Genomic DNA, 26,057 nt, shown 5'->3' with positions numbered 1-26,057 from the left:
GTGTGCTTCTCTGGAAGTAGATGCACCATTCAGTGTTTTTTATGCAATCCTCTTTCAAATCAAAAAGGTCGTAAGGTAGGACTTCAGTGTTTGTAGATTCATTGCTGTTGTGGAAATGCAACTCTCCAGGAAGAAAACCCACCCTCCCCTTGCAGAACAGCCAGTGCTATGCTTGTGGGGTTTATCAAGATAGTGGCTAAGAGATGGGTTTTTCAGAATTAATTGACTCCCAGTTCCATCATTCAGCAGAAATTCCCCAGGCTGAATGATGGGACTGAGAGTTCTCAAGCTGGCAGGAGGCAGCACAGACAAATTATGGGACAGGGATTTGTTAATTCTAGAACTCCCTTCTGTGATACTGGACCTGAAGTTTTAATTGCTAAAACTGTCATTATATCTGTCAGCTTCACAACATTACCTCCCCACATTCCCAACATGATCATGATTCAGGTCGTAACTTTTGTTTTTGTAACAAGGAAATTTGGGTTCAAAGAAATATGGATTCTTCTCCATAAGTGCTAGTGAGACTTAACTAGGCTAAGCCACGGGATTTCAACCGTTATGTTGGTGACTCCGTTGTACCAGCTGTAACATCATGGTAGAGCAATGACTAGGTGTGAAAGTCCTGTAAAGTTGCAATCCGTTGTCCCAGAATTAAGAAGCTTTCCGGAATTCAGTGAGACTTATTTCTGAGCAGGCACACCTAAGATTGCACTAAAAGTCATTTCTTTTTCCAAAATAATTTATTTGACTTATCAATGTGGCTGTTTTCCGTGCCTTTTTCCTTAGAACTATCAAGATCTGTGGAGCTATGTCAGTCAGTACGGGCAAAAGCAAGATCTGGAAGAAGAGAAAGAAAGTCTTTGAAGAAGAAACAGAAAACTCTTCAGGTACCAGTAAGTATCAACAAAATTTGAATTTCACATTAGTATTGTAACTTTTTTGTTCAAGGAAAATGAAAGCTCAGGTCAAGGTTCTTCATTGTGGCCTCTGTGATTGCACACAATTGGGTTGTTCTGTGCCTGCGCTGAATGTCTCAGAAGATTCTAGAACTTAAAGATACATCTTTAGTGGGATGTTCCCCCATGGAGTGCATGCTCCGCCCATCCTAGATTCCCCTCAGTTCTTTTTTTCCACCTCGTCATTCTGACTTGTTTCGGATAGAGAGAGAGAGCAATTTTTAGACTTAGCACTTTAATCATCTTGATTCAGCTTATTCTACTTCTAATTAACAACTTCCATTCCTGATTATTGATTTTACGTTCACTGACATTCCCCTGTGAGTTCTTTCCAGTTTTTTCTTAACCACGTTTTACCTCCCCCACATTCTCAACCATTTTTCCTGCTGTTTTACCCAATCTTTATGACCACCCCAGGCCTGTTTAAATGGTGTGTGGTGTGCTCTAATAAAATCTTGTTAACTGATGGGCACGATAAGTGCCTCTTCTGTCTTGGAGAGCAACACCCTACGCACTCCTGTGTTGCCTGTAAGAAGCTGACCAAACCTGCTCTGAAGCTTTGTCTCCAAAGACTCAGATCGTACCTCTGGGAAAAATCCCTTCACCCAACTTCCATGGAAGGGACACAATCACCAGATCCACAGGTTGAGTGACAAGTTTCATCTATGCTGTCTCCCATTCCGATGACTCCTCCTCCACACACCAAGGAGAAATCAAAACCAATGTCGAAATTGAAGTTGGGATCGACATTGAAATCCTCAACTCGACACCCAGATTCTTCTCAAAAGAAGAAGGACAAAACATATAAAAAGCTAGAAAGACTATTAAATCGACCTGGATTGACCCACCACAGACTACGCTTCCATCACCAATCTTGGAAGAATCTTCTAGGGATGCACCGGGATCCATTTCAGAGAGAGAAGAACCATCTCATGCCAGCACAGGTTGCAATCTCTACTGGCAGCAGGTCACTGAGTGTTTGCCTTTCTGTGGCTGAGACACAATCCAGCCAAGCATCGGCCCATTCAAGCCCTGCATCATCAGGGTGGGCAATCCATATTGAGATATCAGGCTCAGAATTACCACATAACTCCCCAAGAAAACATAAGGAGAAAAGGAGACATCTTTCTCCCCCACAATACGATCCTCCTCATCGAGAATATTATTATTTCACTGAACAGCCCCAACATCATGCTCGGGCTGAGGGGAGAGAGAAATACTACTACCATGATCCTTACCTGATTGAATATCCTCAGGAACAGTTATATTATGATGAACCCAAAAGGGTCCGCTACTCACTACCATATTCATCCCAGTACTCACCTTCTATATCTCCATCTCCACCTTGACGACACCATTGATCTCAACAATACCTATCAGATTATCCCACTCTTCCACCTAAACCAACACTTAAGTTTTCCTCGACTACAGTTCAAAACTCTCACGCTAAAATACCCAAACACTCTTCTAAAGCCCACCCATCTTTGCAAGTGACTACTACCTACAAGGGACCACCTCCCTCTGTTGATCCACAAAGGCAGTCTACATACCAGCTTCCTCCAATACAACAAATTCAAGCTGTACCGAGTACACCAAGACCTAGAGATCAATCACCTTCTTCATCTTCACTATCTAGTCAAGAGTTAAATTCCGATACCTCTCAAGAATCACTGTGTAATTTACCGACACCAACATCAGACGTTACCGAATATCATCCGCCTTCAGCTTCCGAAGACTTTACATCATACTCTCAATTAGTATCTAAAATGGCTAAATCTTTCCAACTTCATATCGAAGAGCCTCCACCTTCCAAACCAGATTTAATTTTTGATGATCTCACTCAGGAATTAATCAAGGAGTCATGGGATAAACCTCCATCTTCTTTACAGATACCCAGAGGCATGGAAAATCACTATAAAACACATGGACCAGATACCGGATTTTTGTCAAAACACTCAACACCTAATTCGATAATTGTTGAGTCCAATCAGTCTAAAGCCCGTAATAAATCTTCAGTAGCGCCTACCAATAGAGAGGGTAGAAAGCTAGATATACTAGGAAGATGCCCACATTCACTCACCTCCTTCATCCTTCGAGTTTTGAATTACCAGGCAGCAATGGGCGCATACAAAAAACAACTTTGGAGTAAAATTCTCCCTATTCTTGAATTGGCCCTGGAATCAGTAAAGACAGAAGTGATGAACATCTATGCAGAAGCTTCCAGTCTTGCCAAGCAGCGACACATTGCATCTTGACATACTGCCGATGTCACTGACCACTTCTATTGTGCTTCGACGTCATGCAGGGCTTAGATCCACTGGCTTCTCCAATGATGCCAAATCAAGGACTGAGGACTTACCATTTGATGGTTCTGACTATTTAATCAAAAAACAGATGACCTTATGGAAAACTTACACAAAATACATAAAACTGCTCGGTCCTATTTGGTTCAACAACAGTATAGATTCCAACAGTGCCCACAATTCCGTTGACAGCCTTTCTATCAACAGCCTTACCAACAATTCCATCAGTTTCATCAGTACAGACCACAGGTAACTGATAAACAATTTCAAGGACAATCAACATCGGCACCGTCATCCTTTCAAAACCAACAGCAACAGCATCGACAGTCCTTTCGGCAACCCCAGAAAAAGGGTAAGCAGTACCTGTAATCTTTTATCACATTTTTCCCAATTCCATAATTATTTTGAAAGTAGATTAACCTCATTTCTCCATTCATGGCAATCCATAACCAAAGATAAAAGGGTCCTTTCTTTTATCAAACATGGTTACTTTATGAATTCAGATTGTCTCCACCAATTGGAAAAATTGGAAAAATCAAAAATTGTCAACAATTCTTCAGGAAGAAGTCTCCTTCTACAGATACAAGCCATTATCGAAGTCCCTTCACATGATATCAATAATGGATTTTTTTCACAGTACTTTACTGTATCCAAAAAGGATGGAAGACTTCGACCTACACCCAATCTCAGAATTCTTAATAAATTTATTCGACCCCAATGTTTTTGAATGCTCACATTAGACATTATCATTCCTTTGCTTTCACAGGGAGATTGGTTCATCTTGATCAATCTCCAGGATGCTTACTTCTATATTTCCATCCATCCGTATCATCACACAAACTTCTTCGGTTCTGGTTCGACAACATCATCTATCAGTTCTTCACCCTCCCTTTTGGGCTGTCCACAGCACTGAGAACATTCACAAAATGCATGGCACCAGTCACCGCATACCTTTGGCTCCAGGGTATCAACATCTACCCGTACATAGACAATTGGCTAATAGTTGTTACATCACATCACAATGCCATCAGAGCCACATATATTACCCTTGATATGCTGCAAGAGCTTGGTCTCAAAGTAAATCTCAAGAAATCATGCCTAGAACCATCTCAAACAACCACTTACATTGGAGCTCGTTTCGACTCCCTTCAAGCCAGAGCCTTTCTCCCGCAAGAAAGAATCCTCAAATTAAAAAAATGCTATTCAACCATTTTGACCTCACACTTTGGTGTCGGCCCATCAGGTACAACACCTTCTCGGGCTTATGGCGTCAACCACTTCAGTTATACAACACGCCCCACTCAAGATGAGGTCTCTTCAGTTGTGGTACCTCTCTCTCTCTCTTTTTATTTCTATGACACATACATACAGACAAAACAAAGACATCTAAGACAATCAAAAACATAAAACCAACAAAACATAGCCACCTAGAGTGGCCCGTTGGGCCAAATAGGCGGGGTATAAATCAAATAAACTAAACTAATAAACTAACATATATGCGGGGAGGTATTTCCCATTCAAACGTATTCATTATATAATTCTGACTAGAACTGATCTTATGCCCTACTCCCATACTGAATTGTACTATGTCCATAATAATTTTTTTGAATTCTTTTACCTGCATCCCCCTCTATTCAATTATCATCATAAGCATTTCTGATTTCATCATTAAAATGCCATCCTTAAAATCTCTTTAAAGCATTTTCTCTGCGATTTTCTAATTTCATCCCAATATAATCAGTGCCCTGTCTTTGGAGTATAGTGTATCTATCTGACTTCTGATCATAAATTTCTGCCCCCAAGTTCACCCATTTCTCCCCCTTCACCTTCTTTCCCATCAAGACAATCTCAATATGTTTTCCCCCCACATTCCCCCACCCCTCCCTTTCCTCCTTTTTGAGCATTTGCTTTCTAAAAAGAAGAGTCTCTCTCTCTCTCTCTCTCTCTCTCTCTCTGACAATAGCACTTCTTCAGTCATTTCAATGGGTTCAGTTGGCTTTTCTTCCATCTCCAATCCACAAAGTGTCACCTTGATTTCTGCCTTGGCTTCTGAAATTTGGGCCTTGATTTGATTTACAATGTTCAATTGGAATTCCTGAAAACAACTCTTAAAATCAACCTCCATTATGGATATCAGTGATGAGTCTCACACTCTATCTCCAGTCCATAAATAATAAAAAACAAACAGGCTAATTGCTCAAATTTCTCTCAAAATTTATTAGCCAGCCCGAACTGCAGAGAGCATTCTAGTTGTAAATCCAGCCATAGTAAGAATGTTATTTGATTTGTAATCCACCTTTGCAGCTTGATGCAGTCACATAGGTTAAATTGTTCAGTGTTATTTAAAGTTCTCAAGCTTCTAGTTTATGAAAAGCCAGTTCTTGGGATGAGGGGTTAAGGGAGAGAAGACAAAGTTAATTTCACTTCTCTCAGCTGTGATGCAGTAAAAAAAAAACAAAACAGCATTACATGGATTACCAAAGTTCCATATCACTTTGAGATCCTCCTCCTTGTTCAGCCTCCAAAACAAACAAACAAACAACAAAAAAAAAACTCATCATCGACTTATGGGATTGGTGTTACCTACACCATATATTCCCAATAGTGGTTCACATAACTACAGGAGACAACTCCTTGGCAGACCATCTCAGTTGATTATCATCGAGGTTGCACGAATGGTCTTTAAACAACACCATATTTGACACCATTTGCAGGAGAATGGGTGATTAGTGTGTCTTCTTGTGGGTGTGTTTTGATAAGGAGGAGAGATTATCTGTCACTGTGATTGATGGGTGTCATTAGTTGGTCTTTTATGTGTAGTGACATGCACACAACAAGACACACTAATCACCCATTCTCCTGAAAAGGACAAAAGCCTATCTCACAGCCATAAATACTCAACTCCCAAGCAAACTACACCAGAGCACAGAGTGCTGTCCTCTGAAGATGCTGACCACAGAGACTGGCGAAACGTTAGGAAGAACAACCTTCAAAACATTGCCAAAGAGCCCAAAAAACCCACAAGAACCATTAGATCCCGGGTATGAAAGCCTTCACGAATACACTGAATAAATTATTAACAAGGGCTGCAACACATGTAAGGCAACCCCTCTGGAAACATGTTGTGTCCCCCACTTGAGCATCTTGACCCCCAGGTTGGGAAACACTGCTTTATAAAGAGGACATACAACACCAAAATCGGGATGCATATGCTAATTTACATGAATATATGTACATTTAGAAATAATTGCTAGAGTTCGTCATCATCATCTTAGAATGGCAGAACTGGAAGGGAACCTTTAAAACCTTATTCGGACCAGTCATATGATTCCTTTAACTAACAGAGATTTTTTAAAAATCTTTTGCTCTGAAGGGGTCATGTTATGAATTTTCAAGATATAACAGGTATAATGGATGATCAGGAATTTTAGAGAACAGAATCCAGTTGCTTTGCGCTTCACTGGATTTTATCATTTGGTAGACGGAACATGTTTTAATTAAAACCTTGGCTTTGACTTTGGAAACATTAGGGATGAGCATCCTGCCCCCTTGATTCTATTTATATCAAGTCATGTCATTATGTATCCTAATAAATGAATACATTTTAAAAATCTGTGTTCATTTATCTATATGAAGCAGGAAACTTTATATCCAGAATAGGGGAAAGTGCCATCGTGTCAAACCATGATAAATATAACTTATGTTCAATGGCATGTGGTCTTAGACTGATAATTCTTTTTCTTTTTCTTTTTTTTCCTTCTCTTTGGCAGATGATCACAGTAGACAGTTGTCCACAAAGCACCCAAGTTAGTTCAGAGCCATGGGAGACCAGAATTTTAGGGGATGAACAGGAACACAGAACTAATTGGCTAAATGTGTCTCACTTCAATGAGCTAGGTATGTAATCTTAAACCAATAAAGATGCACAATACCAACCAGGGGCTATAAATGGCTTACAGGGATCCTTCTCAGAGAACTCATTCTGGAGACAGACTGTTACAGGTTCTTATGAAGAATGTGCAAATCCTGCGGGTTCAGGTCTGGAGGAGCAAGCAAAGTCATACAACACCAACATGACTGCTAATAAAATAGGAGACAAGGACACACAGAGAGTGTGTCATTGGTAATGCCTTTGTTCTGCAGTGGTTGATAGGATGGCATTGGTGATATATGCAGACAATAACAATCTTAAAAGAGATCTGGAAACAAAGCAGCATACCTGCTCTTCTGCAGAACTAACAGTGCTACTATTCTAATTGCACCCCACAATGCATGTTAAAAGAGTATTTGTTTTAATTTGATTGTGAGGATTTGTTGTTGTTTAGTCATTTAGTCATGTCCAACTCTTCGTGACCCCATGGACCAGAGCATGCCAGGCCCTCCTATCTTCCACTGCCTCCCGGAGCTGGGTCAAATTCATATTGGTTGCTTCGATGACACTGTCCAACCATCTCATCCTCTGTCATCCCCTTCTCCTCTAGCCTTCACACTTTCCCAACATCAAGGTGTTTTCCAAGGAGTCTTCTCTTCTCATGAGATGGCCAAAGTATTGGAGCCTCAGCTTCAGGATCTGTCCTTCCAGCAAGCACTCAGGGTTGATTTCCTTCAGAATTCATAGGCTTGATCTCCTTGCAGTACAGGGGACTCTCAAGAGCCTCCTCCAACACCACAATTCAAAAGCATAAATTATTCGTGGTCAGCTTTCTTTATGGTCCAGCTCTCACTTTCGTATATCACTACAGGGAAAACCATAGCTTTGACTATGTGGACCTTTGTCGGCAAGGTGATGTCTCTGCTTTTTAAGATGCTGTCTAGGTTTGTCATTGCTTTCCTCCCAAGAAGTAGGGGTCCCTTAATTTGGTGGCTGCTGTCACCATCTGCAGTGGTCATGAAGCCCAAGAAAGTAAAATCTGTCACTGCCTCCATATCTTCCCCTTCTATTTGCCAGGAGGTGATGGGACCAGTCACCATGATCTTATTTTTTTGATGTTGAGCTTCAGACCATTTTTGTGCTCTCCTCTTTCACCTTCATTAAGAGGTTCTTTAATTGATCCTCATTTTCTGCCATCAGAGTGGTATCATCTGCATATCTGAGGTTGTTGATATTTCTTCTGGCAGTCTTAATTCCAGTTTGGGATTTCTCCAGTTCAGCCTTTTGCATGATGTATTCTGCATATAAGTTAAATAAGTTGTAATCCTTTCCCAATTTTGAACCAATCAGTTGTTCCATATCCAGTTCCAAGTGTTGCTTCCTGTCCCACTATAGATTTCTAAGGAGATAGATAAGGTGGTCAGGCACTCCCATTTCTTTAAGAACTTGCCATAGTTTGCTATGGTCCACACAGTCAAAGGCTTTTGCATAGTCAAGGAAGCAGAAGTGGATATTTTTCTGGAACTCTCTGGCCTTCTCCATAATCCAATTCATGTCAGCAATTTGGTCTCTAGTTCCTGTGCCCCTTCGAAATCCAGCTTGTACTTCTAGGAGTTCTCAGTCCACATACTGCTGAAGCCTACCTTGTATGATTTTGAGCATAACTTTGCTAGTGTGTGAAATGAGTGTAATTGTGCGGTAGTTTATATTATACCTTACTAGCCCGGTGGTTTTTCATACTTTCTTCAGTCTAAGCTTGAGTTTTGCCATGAGAAGCTGATGATCAGAACCGCAGTCAGCTCCAGGTCTTGTTTTTGCTGACTGTATAGAGCTTCTCCATCTTTGGCTGCAGAGAACATAATCAATCTGATTTCGGTATTTCCCATCTGGTGATTTCCATGTGTAGATTCGCCTCTTGTGTTGTTGGAAAAGAGTGTTTGTGACAAACAGCTTGTTCTCTTGATAAAACTCTATTAGCCTTTGCCCTGCTTCGTTTTGAACGCCAAGGCCAAATTTAGCTGTTGTTCCTTTTATTTCTTGACTCCCTACTTTAGCATTCCAATCCCTTATAGTGAGACAAACATCTTTCTTTGGTGCCAGTTCTAGAAGGTGTGTAAATCTTTTTTTTTTCATTTTTTAAACTACAGTACTAGGAATAGGGTAGGGAATACAAAAGGTAAAAGGACGTCTAAGGGATGGGAGAAGGGTTTTGAAGATAGGAGAACACATAGTATACAATCATTCAATCTATTCATATTAAGTATACATGCATATGGTCTATTCGTTTTTCAGTGCAAAAAACAACTACACACACACACACACACACACACACACACACACACACACACACACACACACACACACACACACACACAATTTGGTTACCCTCTAAATATCATCTTATATTCATATTTAAATTTAAATGTAAGTTATTTCAACTCTATCAGGAAATTGAGACCAATTATAAAATACATCCCCTCTTTCAATTTCCTTCTGTCTTTTACGTGCATTCAGCCTGCCTGGAAAGTTCTCCATTTCTAGCACTTCCTATATTTTCTCAGTGCCCTTCTCTTGTTTCTGTAACTCTGTTTTCTTCCTGTTTCGGGAAAATAAAATTGAGTACAGGACAGTAGTTTGATTTTTAACATCACCTTTTCTGGCTATTATAGCTGAGTAGCTCACAGAGTACCTCTTACTCTCATCTATAGTACCTGGCATAGCTCTCGGTATAAATTGTTTTGGAGTTAGGGCCATTTCATTTAACTGTTGTTTTACCTCTGCTGATTTCCCTTTAATAAGATCTTCCACCTGGTTAAGGTGCTCATTTACCTGCTGGAATCCTGTTATTATTGTCATTTGCATAGTAACCAGCCATTCATTATCTGGCAAAATTCCCAACATTTCGGAGGTCATTTCCATCTCTCCAGTACATATAGTTTGTGTAAATAATATTTTTTTGATTCCACAATTTATCAACAAACCAAAAAACCCCTAGAAATGTCCTCCCCTCCTTGTCCAGATATTGTCCAGATAGTATCCTTATCCAGATATTATAGCAATATTATCAGAATCCACAGCAAATTCAGATAGTCCCAATTAGATAGTCTGAACACAGCAAACACAGGGAGCCAGTCTCTCCAAAAAAATATCGTTATATTCCTTCAGTAACTCCGGCCCTGATTTTTTTTTAAGTCCTCAGTCTATTCTGTTAAATTCCTCTCGCTCACGAGCTGATGATTCACTGTCCGTTGCTCCTAGAGGGCTTCTCCAGCTCTTCAATCTATGTCGCCACACTGATAATTCGTCACCTGTTTTTTCTTCCCACAAGCTTATGCCTCCTGCTCCCAAGACAAGCTTTTATTTTCAAAGTCTCACTCAAACTAGTAAGAAGAATCCAGACTGCACAGCATTAACAAGATTTCAGTTCCTTACAGATTGTTGAGTAATATTTCGACTGGGATTTTTTTCCAGAAACAAACTTTTTCCGCCTCGCTGTCTTATCTCATTGACCTTGAGCCAGTCTGCTAGTTGTAAACTTGTTGTTTAAAACTCAGCTCGCTTTGAAAAAAAACACAGGCTGGCATGCTGGCTCGCCGCTTCCTCTCTCCTTTTGGTCAAGTATTTTCACTTTAGTTTCTTTAACATCTTAATGAGGTTATTCATAAATCAAAGACTTACTTTATTATTGTGTATTTTTGGCTGTATTTTTGTTCTCCTTCTTCTGGAATTGGGGGTGGAGTTTTCACACAGCATTCTGCCACAAGATGGCCTTCCGTCTCCGGTCCGTGCTTGGGTGAATTTTCAGAGGGAACAAAGACCCAGTTGCTGCCAAATTTTCTAGCTTCTGGGCTCACCATCTGCTTTGGGGTGACCTCTCCTGGCCTCCCCTTCCATCCCCCCCTTTCTAGAGGGACGACGGGCTGGGCAGTTCCAACTTTTCCTGGGAGCTGTTAGCCAGGAGCTGCTGGCTTCACTGCGATCAAGCTCCGCCTCCTAGAAGGTGTGTAAGTCTTCATAGAACTGGTCAGTTTCAGCCTCTTCAGCACCTGTGATTAGTGCATAAACTTGGATAACTGTGATGTTGAAAGGTCTGCCTTGGATTCGTATTGAAATCATTGATTTTTGAGATTGTATCCCAGTACAGCTTTTCCCACTCTTTGGTTGACTATGAGGGCTACTCCATTTCTTGCCAAAGAATAGTAGATATGATAATCATCTGAATTGAATTTGCCAGTTCCCTTCTATTTTAGTTCACTGACGCCCAGGATGTCTACGTTGATTCTTGCCATCTCCTGTTTGACCACATCCAGCTTACCAAGGTTCATAGATCTTACATTCCAGGTTCCTATGCAGTATTTTTCTTTGCAGCATCAGACTTTCCTTTCACTTCCACGCACGCCCGCAGCTGAGCATCCTTTTGGCTTTGGCCCAACCACTTCATTAGCTCTGGAGCTACTTGTACTTGTCCTCCACTCTTCCTCAGTAGCATGTTGGATGCCTTCTGACCTGAGGGGCTCATCTTCCAGCGTCATATCTTTTAGCCTTTTGTTTCTGTTCATGGAGTTTTCTTGGCAAAGCTACTGGAGTGGCTTGCCAGTTTCTGCTCCAGGTGGATCGCGTTTAGTCAGAACTCTCCACTATGACCTGTCTGGCTTGGGTGTCCCTGTACGGCATAGTCCATAGCTTATCTGAATTACTCAAGCCCCTTCGCCACAACAAGGCAGCAATCCGTGAATAGGGATTGTGAGGACAGTAAATTCCATTTCTGGCACAGAACTTACATAGGTAGTAGATTTCTTCCAATCCCAGTGGTGTATTTTTTTTCTACTTGAGTAACACTTGCATGGCACATATTTCAGATCTGCTGTTGTCGAGGAAATGTAGACATAATAGAATGAAGCTGTATGTAGCTTAATCCAGGGCAGCTGGTCAACCGTAGACTCAGCTGAGAAGAGCTGTGAAGGATGCTTCCTTTTCCAAGTTGGTATCCGGGTGCCTCAGGAAAAAGCTGAACAGCTTTCTTCCAAATTTGATAATAGCTAAACAGATTGTCAAACCAGTCTGAATTTGGGCTACACCATTCCTCTGCCTATAGGCCTTCTTTTTACCTCCCTACCCTGCTCCTGCAAATCCATCTAATTCCATTCAGTCCCACTTCCTGGGTTATGATGACAGGGAACAGCATTCTGGAAAGGACAAGAAGCCAGAAAAAGCTTGGGGAAGTGAGACCTCCTTTCCCTTCCTTTGTCTAGCATGGTGAGCTGCAAGTGCACCCCCAGTGTCTCTTGATATCACACATTGCCTTTGTTGAAGGCTATGCTGCTCTGATATGCAGAATAAAAACAGACTTGCAGTTGGGTTGTTGTTCTTTTTAAACAAAACTACGTATGTTTTGTTGTTAAGTTCCACATGTGTTGCTTTTTTCTGTTTGTCTAGGTTTGGATCAGATCAACTGTATACATCAGAAAAGAAAAAATCAAGAAACAGCAAGGCACATGGTACAGATCTGTGACTATCTAAGGCAGTCGCAAGAGGTAGGACTAGAAGATTTAAATCGATGCCATTCTCAAGGGTGGCTGTGTCACGATTATCTAAATTCACAGCTAAGCATGATAAAGAGCCTCTTTTTTTTTTTTTTTGAGAAATTTCATTTTATGTAGCAGATGCAGAAGATGCTGGGGAGGGAATGAGTAATTAAGCACTTAACCTTCAGAAAAGATTAATAAAGAGACATTAAACCATTGAATCCTGAAATGGGAGTATATGAGAAGAAGACAGTTTAAAACCTGCATTTTTGTATGGTAATTTTCTAGGCCTTTAAAGGAAATAAAGTGAGTGGGGTTGGCTGTACTAAAAAAACTGCAGTATATTAATACATTTGAAGAAATCCCAACTTCTTAACTATTTGGTGAGGAAATTATTGCTTGCAATTTGGGGATTAAACAAATTTGGGGATTAAACTCATCATGAAGATGAAGGAAAAAGTTCTGTTTGTATTTTACATTATGCATCAAGTTAAGATGCTCATTGGAACTAATTTATTCAAGTAAGGGGGAAAAAGGCATTTCAAACAGAAAAGACTCCCTCCACCCCTTGGACTTGAATGGTATAGTCTGCTAAGCAAATAATGGCTGAGAACACAATTGATAGAAATGGCAGGCTCCAAGTGGTGAAACTCTCATCACTTTGGAGCAACCTATGTATCTTTTCCAAGTGATATGTCCAGGATGATAATCCTAAAACAGAAGAGAATCTAGTCCTTTTGCTTTCTTCCATATTTTTTTTTAAAAAATCTCATTCTCTCCAGCAAATTCTTAAAGAAATTTGTGAACTATGATAAATTCTTACTGGGAATAAGGGGTGTATGTGTGTTTGATTCCTCAACTTTCTGCACTGGTAGTCCAAAAGGTACACAGATATTGTGAGCATTGACTGGACCATATCAATACCAATGGCCTGCCACAAAATCATTAAAGATGAGGAGCCTGCCAGAAAAGAGAGCTGGTAACTATAATTTAGCATTGCAGGCATGGTGGGATGTACAAAAAAAGTAGGAACTGGAATTTAAGAGCTATGCCAGTGGTTCCCCACTTTTTTGACTCATAGCTCCCTTGACTTACTGGCCACTGGCCGCAGCTCCCCTAATATGATATTTTGGGTGAGGGGGCAGAAAGGAGGGGGAAGCCCGGCTTAAGTAGAACTTCTGAGGATTCAGTGGCACTCCTTGCTGGGTTTGAGAGTCCTGGGTAGCTGCTGTGCAACCCAGGAGTGAAGCAATTAAAACTCAGGATGGGAGAATCTGTCATTTAAAAAAGCTTTTTGAATTTTTAAAAATAATCTCAAGATCATTCTATTGAGTGTGCAAAGACCTTTGCAACATTTCAAAGCCATTATTATAAAATAAACCAAATAAAATTCTTAGCCATCCCTGGTGGCAGTCTAGGCTATCTGTTAAGTTCTCTTCCAACTACATTTCAAAGGAGTTGACTTCCTTCCTGTCAGCTGTCTTCACTATCCAGCTTTTGTATCCATATACTGTAACTGAGAAAAGTATGGATGATCTTGGCTTCAGTCTCCACAGACACATCCTTACTATTAAGGCTCTTTTCTACTTCCTTCAAGCTGTCCTTCCTTTTCCACTTGCTCTTCCAAGTTGAAGCCTACTTCTGTTTTCTTGGCTGAGATCTCTGTTTTGACTGGTGATTGAACCAAGGAACAAAATTTCTTTGACGATTTAGATTTCTTCATAGTCAAATTAAATTAATATAAATCTTCTGTAGTCATGATTTTTGTCTTTTCAAGGTTTAACAATTCTGCTTTAAGACTTTAGTCTTTGAATTTCTTTGTAGTAATTTCAAGTCATTGCTGCTTTCTGTCAGTAATATAGTATCATCTGCATATATTACATTATTAATATATCTTCTACCCATTTTCACTCCCCCTTCATTTGAATCTAATCTAGCTTTACATATGATACACTCTGCATATAGTTTGAACAGACAGGGTGATTGAATATGCCTTATCTGACACCTTTGCCAACAGGAAACTATTTTGTTTCTTCCTGTTATGTCCGAACTATTGTCTCTTGCCCAGAGTATGATTTGCATCAGGACCATCAAATGTTTTGGCATGCCCATTCGTATCAGAACAACCTGTAGCTTTTCATGATCCACACAGTGAAAAACTTTGCTGTAATCCATAAAGCATAGACTGTTTTCCCCTCTCTAAATTTTTAGATACACTCGCCATCCATTTGTAATGTGATCTCTAATGCCTCTTCGTTTTTTGAATCCAGATTGAAAATTCAGCATTTCTTGCTCTGTATATGGTAAATATCTTCATTAAAATCTTGAGCACGTCATGCATGGAAAAGTAATAAATTGGTCCCATAGCTACTGGACTCCTTGACATCTCCTTTCTGGGTGATTGGAATGTATATTGTACATTTACAGTCTGTGGGCTATTGTTTTTTTTCCATATTTTCTGGCATATTCATGTTAGAATTCTGATAGATTCAGTCACTGTAACTCAAAATAATTCTGTTTGTGTCCTGTCTACTCCTGGTGATGTATTTCTTCCCATTACTTTAAGAGTTGCTTTCACTTCACTTTCTTAAAGATTGCAGGCTCTTCATCACAGGATTCTTCTACAGAAGAGTCTGTCTTCCTTGAATCTCTTCTGCATAGTTCTTCAGTCTATTGTTTCTTTATTTTATTCTGGTCAGATAAAATATTCCCCTGTCGATCCTTTAGAATCCCTATTTTGGGTTTAAATTGTGTGGTGGCTGGTGATTGAATTTGTCATTCTTTTATTGACATGGAGTCAGTGATATGTAATGTTCTCCTTTAATCTGAGGTAAACTCTAATCTAAATTGGTGAATCATTCCTTGGGCCCACAACTCTCTCACTAGTCTGTAGTTCTCAAGTCATCTTCCATCGCTCCTTCCTTTTCTACCTGTCTCCCTTCATTCTTGACACGTATTCTAACTACAGTAGAATTCCAGGATCAAACTATACATTACAGAAAGCATATCATTAGAAACTGAGATCTGTTAGTATTGTAGAGACATAATTCCAGCAGTCACATTTGCGGATGAAGCCTGTGCTTCCATCTGATAACCAGTCACAAAACCAATCAAGCTAATTTACAAACTGTAAGAGGTGTGAAAAGTTCCTGCTGTGAGAGTGGCCATCCTCAGCATTTAAGAAATCCCCTCTTTTAATGACGAGCTATTTTTAATGTATAGTTTGGCCCTCAGATGTCAGGAGCAGAGGGAGGAGCCTAACTGCTGCCTCTTTGTCTAGCCTTGCCTCAGCTGCAGTCATCACAGATAAGCAAACAGGAGAAACTAGAGTCCTGGTACTACCAAAGCAGCTATTTAAGGAGTTGTGGAAGGAAGAATGGGTGGGGTTGTACTTCCACAGAAGTGAGATCATAGTGAGGAGCTGAGACTTTGTTATACTTCTGATGCTATCGTAATCTCATATTTATTCTAAAGTCTACTAGGTATAACACTGTTATATAAAAATGCAGTTATCTTGGTTGACTTGCATTGTGAAAGCAAGCTCTGAGAATGAACATGAAATACCCCAGGAGTGACAAAATTAGGATATGCTTTAGCTTTTTGGAAAAGTGATATGGGAAATATTAGTAGCATTTGGCATTTTCACTCCCTTGTAGGATTTAAATAACAGTATGACTTGGAGTCGGAAAACCAGGATGAATAATCTGAGTAGGAACCACTCGTAAGTACTGTTCATATTGTCCACAATTCCTCTATTCATCTAAAGGCAGATTGTTCTTGTTGTTCTTATCAGCAACCTGTATCACTTTAGCTGAGGACCTCCTTAGACACCCATACAAGGCAAGATGTATAGAGAATGATTTCTCTATAGACAAATTTCTCCACATGGACCAATAACAAAACAACAACAACAAAACAGCAAGCACAATGCAAATAATATACTGATTAAAATAATAGGAAGTAGTTGTGAAAATGTAAATCTTATTAAGTAAATGTGTATCTTATTAAGAAACGCATGTCAGCATGTCAGTGCAACACAACCCTTTTTGCCATTATTGTTGAAGCAAGGATGAAAACTTTTATAGGTTTACCCCATGTTTAGAAACAATTACTTCATATTAATATGTTGTGAGGAAGCACATAAAACAATGAAAATCTGCCTTTAATATTTGATTTTTTTGAACAGGTTGGGAAGCTCAGATGAAGATGACAGTAAGCTTGTTGCTTTTTCTTGTTTGTAAATTTCCAAGATATACAGTAATGTGTTATTAGAGATCAATACATTAATCAAATAAATTTATTGTCATTGTAAGTCTATACATAGTGTACACATACAACGAAATTCACACAGGCACCCAGAGACCAGACCCACATGCACACACACATAAAAAAAATCCCCAAACATTCCCCCTACTAAAAATCCCCCACTAAAAATACAAACATCTACAACGCAGGCTAAGTAACACTGTCCAACTATTCACTACTGGTGGTCTTCAAATTCATTATTAAGTGCAATTATAGCTCTGGGATAAAAACTATTCAGAAAACGTGTGGTCCATGTCTTAATTATTCTGTATCTTCTGCCAGATGGCAACAGTTCAAAGAAGTTGTAAGCATAATGGGAAAAGTCTCTAAGGATGTTGTGTGACTTCCTCAGATGGGGGTTGTGAAGATGTCATCCAGGGTTGATAGCTGGAGCCCGATGATATTCTGGGCAATTTTAATGGTTCTCTGTGGAGCTTTTTCGTCCACTACAGAGCTACTCCCAAACCATACAAGAATGCCACATGTTAGGACACTCTCAATGGTGCTACAATAGTAGGACAGAAGTAAATGCTGAGATAAATTTAACTCCCCGAGCATTCTCAGGAAATACAGCCTCTTCTGTGCCTTCTTCACTAGCATGTTGGCATTTATAGTCCATGAGAGGTCCTCTGAGATGCAAGTGCCCAGAAATTTAAAACTACCAACTCTCTCCACTTCCTCGCCATTTATGTACAGTGGTAAATGTACATTTCTCTTCCTCCTAAAATCAATTATGAGTTCTTTAGTTTTTTTTGATGTTAAGTAAGATTATTTTCTTTACACCAGAGTATCAACCCTTGTACTTCCTTTCTGTAAGCAGACTCATTGTTCTTATTTATGAGCCCCACCACTGTCGTATCATCCGCAAATTTAATAATTGTGTTGGTGTTATACAGTGGGGTGCAATCATGTGTGTACAGGGAATAGAGGAAGGGACTTAGCACACAGCCCTGTGGGGGCACCTGTACTTAGTACCAGGGTAGAAGAATGGTGAGATCCCATCCTTACTGACTGTGGCCTATCTGTCAGAAAGTCCTTTACCCACAGTCAGATCATCTGAGGTAATCTCAGGTTGATCATTTAAAAGACAACAACAACCTATTGGGTAGAATGGTATTAAAAGCAGAGCTATAATTCACAAACAACAGTCTTGCATAAATTCCCTATTGTTCTAAGTGACTCAATACAGTATGGAGAACAATGGACATAGCATCATCAGTAGATCTATTTCTCCTGTATGCAAATTGCCATGGGTCCAAAGAAGTTGGAAGACTACCCTTAATGTAATCCAGCACCAATCTCTCAAAACATTTAATAATAACAGATGTTAAAGCTACTGGCCTATAATCATTGGGAGATACCACAGCTGACTGCTTGGGGACTGGCACTATAATAGATGTCTTCAGGCAAGTGGGGACAGAACACTGCAAGAAGGATAGATTGAAAATATCCAAAAAAACTCCAGCTAATTCAGCAGCGCAGCCCCTAACAACTCGTCCCATGAGTCCATCTGGTCCAGCTGCCTTTCAAACGTTAATATTTTGGAAAGCGCGTCTCACATCTGAAATTTGCAGTAGTGGTGGTTGTTTGTTGATGGTAGATTCTAGTGATGTACTATAGATAGTAGGTGCTAGAATAATGGTTGTTCCTGTTTCCACCTCAAAACAGCTGAAAAATGGATTTAACTGCTCAGCCAAAAAATCACTGCTGCTAAACAGACTGTTTTTATTATTCTGCTTCGTGATTTGTCTCAGGCCATGCCATACCCAATGAGTGTCAGAGCTCTCAAGATGTTGCTCAGTCCTTGGGCTGGTCATAGCTTTGGCGTCCCTAATACCCTTTTTCAATTTAGCTCTGGCCTCTCTGTATTGTTACACATCACCAGAATGAAAAGCAGCATTTCTGGCTTTTAGTAAAAGGCGCACTTCTCTATTTAGCCAAGGCTTGTTATTAGAAAACACTCCTACTTCTCTGGTGGTAGTAACAACATTGACACAGCTTTTGATACAAAACAGTACTGTCGAGGTATAAGTATCAACATTGTCCTCCTCAAACAGTGCCCATTCAGTGCTCCTAAAGCAATCTTGAAGTTGCTCAGATGCATCCACTGGCCACACTTGTATTTCTCTAGTTGATGGTCTGATTCTATTAACAAGAGGTCTGTATGATGGAATCAAAAGCAGAGATATATGATCTGACTGTCCCAAACTAGGCAATGGTTTTGTCTTATATCCATGCATGATCTTACTATATACCTGATCCAAGGTATTTTTCCATCTAGTGAGACAGTCTACATACTGATAAAACTTAGGGAGGACAGTCTTTAAATTGGCTTGATTCAGATCACCTGCTGCCACCAGCACCTACAGGGTAGGCCTGCTGCTGTTTGCTGATAGCATTAAAATCAGTTTGTATCAATTCATAATCAATTCATGTACCACCTGTTTGTTTATTTAAAACATTTTACACTAGTGTTTAACAACAAAAGCTTCCCAGAGAGGCTAAAAATAAGTAACAAAAATCATCATCATAAGGTAGTCCTTGCCCTCAACCGTCTAGTATAAAAAACATAAAAAGAAAATAGATTTGTAGGAAGAGATAAAGAAACAAACACACACAGTTAGGTATTAGTTATTTTTCTAAAAGACTTAATAATGCTTGACATGGTCTCTGTAGTGGAAAGTCACCACATGGCTTTTATATCATAAAATGTCCTATTCATTCTTACCAGTAGGCTTTTCATGTGGGGAGCAGAAAGTAACTTTTAAGAAATCTTCTCTTACATTTTGGTCGGATGTCACTCTAAATCATGGTTTGTACTAACCACTGTTTAGAATTCAAAGCATGATTCCAGTTCTAAACATACATAAAAATGCACGGTACTATAGACGTACTATTCCACTTTTGTTTCCCAGTTGCACAGCATTCATATGGTACAGAAACTTCTAGAACTGAAATAACGACTGCAACTAAGGTTTGTCAGTTCAGGCATCAGGTCAAATAATGCTTAGCACAAACCATGGTTTGCAAACCTAGTTGAAAGCACAGTTTCTGTGTGCCAATAATTTCGCCCTAAATAACACTAAACCATAATGAAGCATCTTTAACCAAGCTCCCATATGAATTCAACAGCTGTTTCTGATAAGATCTGGGAGAGATTTTTATGCCACATTTTAAACCCCTTTATAAACGTTCCTTAGATTAGTTTTGCTTTTTATTCATCTGCTTTTAGATTTTACAACATTTTAGATACTATGGGTTAATGAACCAGTTCCGGTACAACATCAGTGTCCGTAATATAGTTAATGGGATGCATAATGACTAGGGATAGGTTTGAGAAAATCATGCCTCTGAGTTCCCATGAAGCATAGTGGGCAGTAAAAGAGATTTTACCATCCCTGAACTCCAATTACAAGCTCTTCGGCTTCAGTTAAAGGAGTGTCCTTCAGTTGAATATTGCTTTATTCCCCAGTATAATTGTATGCTATTTTATTGATTGTTTTCATAGACTACATCTGAACTTTATAATGCAGTGACTCATTTCTGTAAAATGCTAAGCCAGTTACAATTTTGAATGTGCGGTGCCCATAATGGCACATTTGTCTCTGTTTCCCCTGTTGAAAATAAGAATTTTGCTTTAATTTTTTTTCCCGTGGCAGAAATCTCATCCTCCTTAAAAAACCCTCAAGATCTGCACCATCATTACTCAGGTATGTAGTGAGTATCAGATTGGTAGCTGAACCATTAGTTGATAAGCATATTAATTTTTTCCTCCTGTCATTTTCTGAATTTCTCACTTTGAAGTAGCTCTGTATATTGAGATTATTCCTGACACAGACGCTTGGGAAGATTAAGATTATTTATTACTTGAGCACTAGTTTCTGAATATCAAGGAATGGTAGGCAAAATAAGTCTGGAAAGGAGGGGGGGGGAGTCTGGAAAGAAATAGATTTTGGATAGACAGCCAAGCACAAAACAAGGAAATGACAGGATTTCCAGGAAACACAGAATCAGCATTTTGTTAATCAGCATCGCTTGCAACTTGTGATGAAAACATAGTCTTTCAAAATTTTCTATTAGTTTTTGTATGTCCTTATTCTTAGTTGTTTTTCACCCCTAGAAATCTTGAAGGAGATAAATCATGGGTATTATGTAGACCTGAAAGCAATCAACGTGATGTAGTCTGGTGCCTGAACCTGTAAATGCAAACCTTACACCAGCCACCTAAAAATTAATTGACATCTTCCCATTCATTTTCAGTCAAAAGCAAGATCTAAGACTGAATGTAGTGTGTCTTAGATTGCCTCATAAGGGAAATGGGAGTGGGTAAACCAGATTGGCACCACCAGTTTAGCATGAAGAATGAAAATTGGAAGCAGACGGAGAAGGGATTCCTAAATTTTGAGAAAGGCAAACTATTCCTATCTGTTAATGCAGCACCTTAATTGTAATAAAACACTCCTGTGTAAACCTTGATTTCCAGTCTAAACTGATTGATGGGCAATTCTGACATGTGGACTCGGATCAGTCCTACTTCTGTTATACTTCCTTTAAATAATTATACATGTAGTCCACAGAAAGCTACAGAGCTGCTTCACTTCATTTTTTGGGGGGTGGGGTAAGGAAATGTACAGAACCAGCCAGCAGATGTCCCTATAGTCCACAATAAGTTTATAACTTTACGCCTGTCTTGGCAGTCCCCCTCCCCCCAAGAAAGAGAATAGTTAAATGAAAATCCAAAAAGGTGGCATATTTTCAGTTCATAGTAGCTGACTCCCCACTTCCACCCCTGCATTATCTAGCTATGATTTCATAAGCAAAATGAATATACCAGCAAAAATCTGACATCATGTCAGTGTGTGGGATGTGGTTGTAAATGCACAGATAACAACCTTGTGTGCACCCAGCGAAAATGGTTGGGAACCCTGTTGCAAAACTGGACATAAGAGGACTGTCCCCCCCCCCCCCCAGACACAGTATTCATGATGTGATTTGATTTTTCATTGGGTCTTAATTTTGACTTAACTGCTTATCAGCAGAATCATCCTTAGAACTCTACTGGAAGAATCCTTCAAATCTAGATTCAGCACTCTTGTTTACAACCTGAAAAATGAGTACTGCTTAGCTGGAACAGATTGCTTGAAAATTAGGGCTGCAAATGACCAGGGCCTAGCCTGCTTCAATTTCGAGGTCAAAACATGGGGAATTTGTACTTGCTAACCGACAAGAAGTAGAACAGAGGATATTGTAGAGATCACTTGAAGACAAATTCATTTAGTCCTCCGCACAAGGGTAGTCTCCAGGCTACCTGAAAGGTAAACACTTCACCTGATTTTGGGAGTTCAGAAGCACTTGCAGTAAAGGCAGGAGCTTTCCCCTCACCTCTTAACTGCTTAAGGGTGCCATCCAAACTTGCCAAGACAGTTGTGCTCAACCAAAATCCCTTCCAGTTTACAGATGCCAGAAATTCCTTAGGATCAGCATCCCCTTGGCATATCTCAGTGGTGTCATAGAGTCTGTGTCCTCTGGGCTGGATTTGGCATGGCACAGCTCCTCCCTTGACCTTCGCTTTCTTTTCTCCATTTGGATTCTTCTGTTGGCTGCTGTCAAAACAGCAGTTGTTTTGGGAAGCTTCTGGGATCAAACAAGGATATATAATATCGTAATTTTAGAACTGCAGATCTGGAAGGGACCCTATGGATCATCGAGTCCAGCCCCTGTCAGAGAGGCACAGTGTGGAATCAAACTCCCAACCTCTGGCTCCATAGCCAGATGCCTCAACCACTGAGTGGCTATGCTGCCATAAAAGCTTTTGCTCATTCCTAATCCACCACTGCTGGTGCATCTTTGAATGAGAATTGCACTGGAAAAATGTTGGTTGTACTAGTAGTCAAAAGTAAACATGTTCACAGTGAGCATGGGTGGATATTTTAATTTACTTTTTTTAATTTCTCATTTTGTAGTCTTGAGTTAGTTTGCTTCTTTTCAGTTTTTACCGTTTTTAAAGAAGTTACACAAGGCAAAGTATCTTGTGATACATTTTTTTGGTAACTCCGCCTAATATAATAATAATTCTGTGCCATCAAGTCAATTTGAATATATGTCTACCCTTTTCAGGGTTTTCCAGGTAGAGAATACTCAGAAGTGGTTAACCATTGTGACTGACAGGTCAGTAACCACTCCTGTCCATCACAATGGAATCCTGATGTAGCAACCAATGGTTGAACAGAAGGGGCGGAACTAAGGAAATATAAGAAGAATGGAACACAGTTAAAGATCAGTTAGGGATATGAGTTAGAGTTAGGGACTTCAGTTAGGGACTTCATTTAAGGATATCAGTTGGATAGAAGCAGTTTAGGTAGTTAGGACCAGAAATGTGTTAGAGAAGAGTAATAGAGAGATAGTGAATAAGATAAGAAATGAATAAATGCCTGGATTAAAATGATTCTTCATAAGCAAATATGTTGTCAAAGCACAGTTTATTGAATGAATAAAATAAGACCATCCATGATTCACTTTATATGATTTACTTATAAACACATAAATAAACATTGTTATATTGGATAACTGTGATTTAAGAGTCATACATATTTGATGTAGCGAGGAACAAATCCTCTGGTGGCCGTGAAGAGGGTTGAAAAGTAAATGTCATACCCGAAAGTTAACCTGGGTTGTGTGGAAGAACAAACAGGGGAACTGAGTGTGTGTGACAACCATTCTCTTCTTCTAGAAGTGCTTTGGGGCTGTGCAGCTTGTCGAGGCCACACAGGCTGGCTCTACTCACAGGAAATGCAGTGGAGAATTGAACTCCCTACCTCAACCACTGAGCTATCCAGCCAGCTTTGCCTAATATATTGCATTTTATATGTTTCCTAATGCATGCATTTCATATATGCTCTTTCCTCTAATAGTGGCTTCCAACCTTGAGTCCTCAGGTATTTTTAGATGACAACTCCCAGAAATCCTGGCCAGCACAGCTAGTGGTGAAGGCTCTTGGGAGTTTTAGTCCATCTGGGGACACAAGAATGGGAACCACTGCTCTAATGAATTCCTGTTTTTATTAAAGAGCTACATCACAAAAGTGAGCAGAATGAAAAACAACAGTTTTGGTTTCCATGTTGGCTCTGGCTTTGTGCAGATGCAGTAGGGTCACAGAGATGGGTGTATTCGTATACAGCTACACACACACACACACACACACACACACACACACACACACACACACACACACATTAACATCCTGGGCACAGAGTACCCCACTTGCACTGGAGCCAAGTGGGGTACTCTGTTTTTATATATAAAAACCAAAACCTTATCAACTTCTCTGTGTTGACAAGTCTCATCAAATATTTTTGGATATTGTATGACTGACCTTTCTTTTTCAGCTGTTGAACGGAACAACTTAATGAGGCTGGCTCAAACGATACCTTTCACGCCCGTACAGCTTTTTTGTGAGTAGTAGTTTCTGTTATTAACATGTGACAATATTGTAATAGCCAAGTATATTAACATGTGACCATACTGTAATAGCCAAGTATATTTTGATCCTCCATTTACGTAAGTCTCATTGAAATACGATTTATTTCTGAAAAAGAGTAGATGTTAAATCAGATTGTGTTAATTCTTCATAAGACATATGTACACATCTTTTTATTTCTTTGTTGCATTCACTAGAAGTAGCTGTCATATATATATATTTCAAAATGCAGACTCAATGTGATATATTTTGTAAGTGTAAGTCAGTACAATTGTATTTTTCCCCCTGAATAATCTTTTCCGTTTCCTTTGGGGTTAGCTGGTGAAGAAGTGACGGTCTATAGATTAGAAGAAAGTTCACCTTTGAACCTTGCAAAAAGCGTATCTTCATGGTCCCAGCGTGGCATGGCTGCTATGATTCAGGTTTTATCTCGGCAGGAGATGGATGGGGGCCTGCGGAGAGCTGTGAAAGTTGTCTGCACTTGGTCTGAGAATGAGGTGCTAAAGGTGGGGCAGGTGTTCATTGTAAAGTCTTTCCTTCCTGAGGTGGTTCAGACTTGGCAGAACATCTTCCATGAAGGGACAGTGCTCCGTCTTTGCCTCAGAGTGAGTATGCGTTGACCAGAAACACATCCTGACCTGTGCTTTCAGAAATATTGCTTGAAGTTAAATACTAACTACCTGGGGAAGTACAAGGGGAAAGTTACTTAGCTAGTGCTGCTGTCCCTTTTTCTGTCACCAGAACATTGGGTGCACATAAGACAGCTGAAGGTTGGTTGGCAAACAAAAACATAAATATGGTAGACTCTCACTTGGTATGACAAGTCATATAATGATTTGGAGTGGCTGCTAATTTCTATGTTGATGGCCATCTTAAAGCTGTTTCAGTCTTTATGTGGAGACTGGATAGCGAAAGTTATAAATCTTTGATTTATGCTAAGAAGAGAACTAGTATGATCATATCCACAGCTTAGAAATGTTGCTCCAGTGTCCATGCTGGGTGGGTGGTTGTATATTCCCCCCCAAAGCTAACCAAGCTGATCAAATGACTTTCTCATTTCACAGACTAAACTATTTTTTCCACCTGTCCTGGCAGTTTTTATTGACCTGTCCAAGCCACAGTAGCATAAATCCCACTTTTATTTCAATCATAAAAAGATTGGCCTTTAGTAAGTTCCCATTTTTCACCCACTTGTGTAACATTTTAATGGAATGTGGTGATAATAGTAACCTCTCTTATTTAAGAGCTATCTGATTGTCTTGATAATGGATCTGGGGTGATTTTTTTTGTAACAATATTTTTGTGGAAAATGCTGTTTCATTATTTATTATTATTGTTATTAGGAAATACAACAGCAAAGAGCAGCTCAGAAGCTGATCTATACCTTCAATCAAGTGAAGCCACATACCATTCCACACACTCCAAGGTATGGGAGATGTTTTCAGGCAGAACTTGGAAAAGGCAACGCCCAAATCCTTTTGTATAATATATTTTGCTGTGTATTCAGTTATTGTGAGGCACTTCTTGCCAGAGGGTTCTGGTTGAGAACTCCAACAAGTGTTAGGCAAGCCATTTATTATTTTCATAAAAGTATCTAACATCTTATCTTTTCAGTGT

General features: G+C 39.7%; 1 protein-coding gene across 1 annotated transcript in view; it reads left to right on the top strand.

The window, feature by feature from the left end:
* TRPM6 (transient receptor potential cation channel subfamily M member 6) overlaps nucleotides 1-26,057 on the top strand; it is a 120,013-nt gene that overhangs the window by 74,439 nt on the left and 19,517 nt on the right. Inside the window, exons 27-35 of the mRNA XM_072992227.2 lie at nucleotides 790-896; nucleotides 7,033-7,159; nucleotides 12,570-12,667; nucleotides 16,315-16,379; nucleotides 16,845-16,870; nucleotides 20,623-20,673; nucleotides 24,349-24,414; nucleotides 24,759-25,045; nucleotides 25,784-25,866. Of these exons, the coding sequence (XP_072848328.2) occupies nucleotides 790-896; nucleotides 7,033-7,159; nucleotides 12,570-12,667; nucleotides 16,315-16,379; nucleotides 16,845-16,870; nucleotides 20,623-20,673; nucleotides 24,349-24,414; nucleotides 24,759-25,045; nucleotides 25,784-25,866 (910 nt within the window). The remainder of the gene's footprint in view (nucleotides 1-789; nucleotides 897-7,032; nucleotides 7,160-12,569; nucleotides 12,668-16,314; nucleotides 16,380-16,844; nucleotides 16,871-20,622; nucleotides 20,674-24,348; nucleotides 24,415-24,758; nucleotides 25,046-25,783; nucleotides 25,867-26,057) is intronic.

This window comes from Pogona vitticeps, chromosome 2 (assembly GCF_051106095.1).
Source record: "Pogona vitticeps strain Pit_001003342236 chromosome 2, PviZW2.1, whole genome shotgun sequence".
NCBI lineage: Eukaryota > Metazoa > Chordata > Lepidosauria > Squamata > Agamidae > Pogona > Pogona vitticeps.
This window is presented reverse-complemented; position numbering and strand designations above follow the sequence as displayed.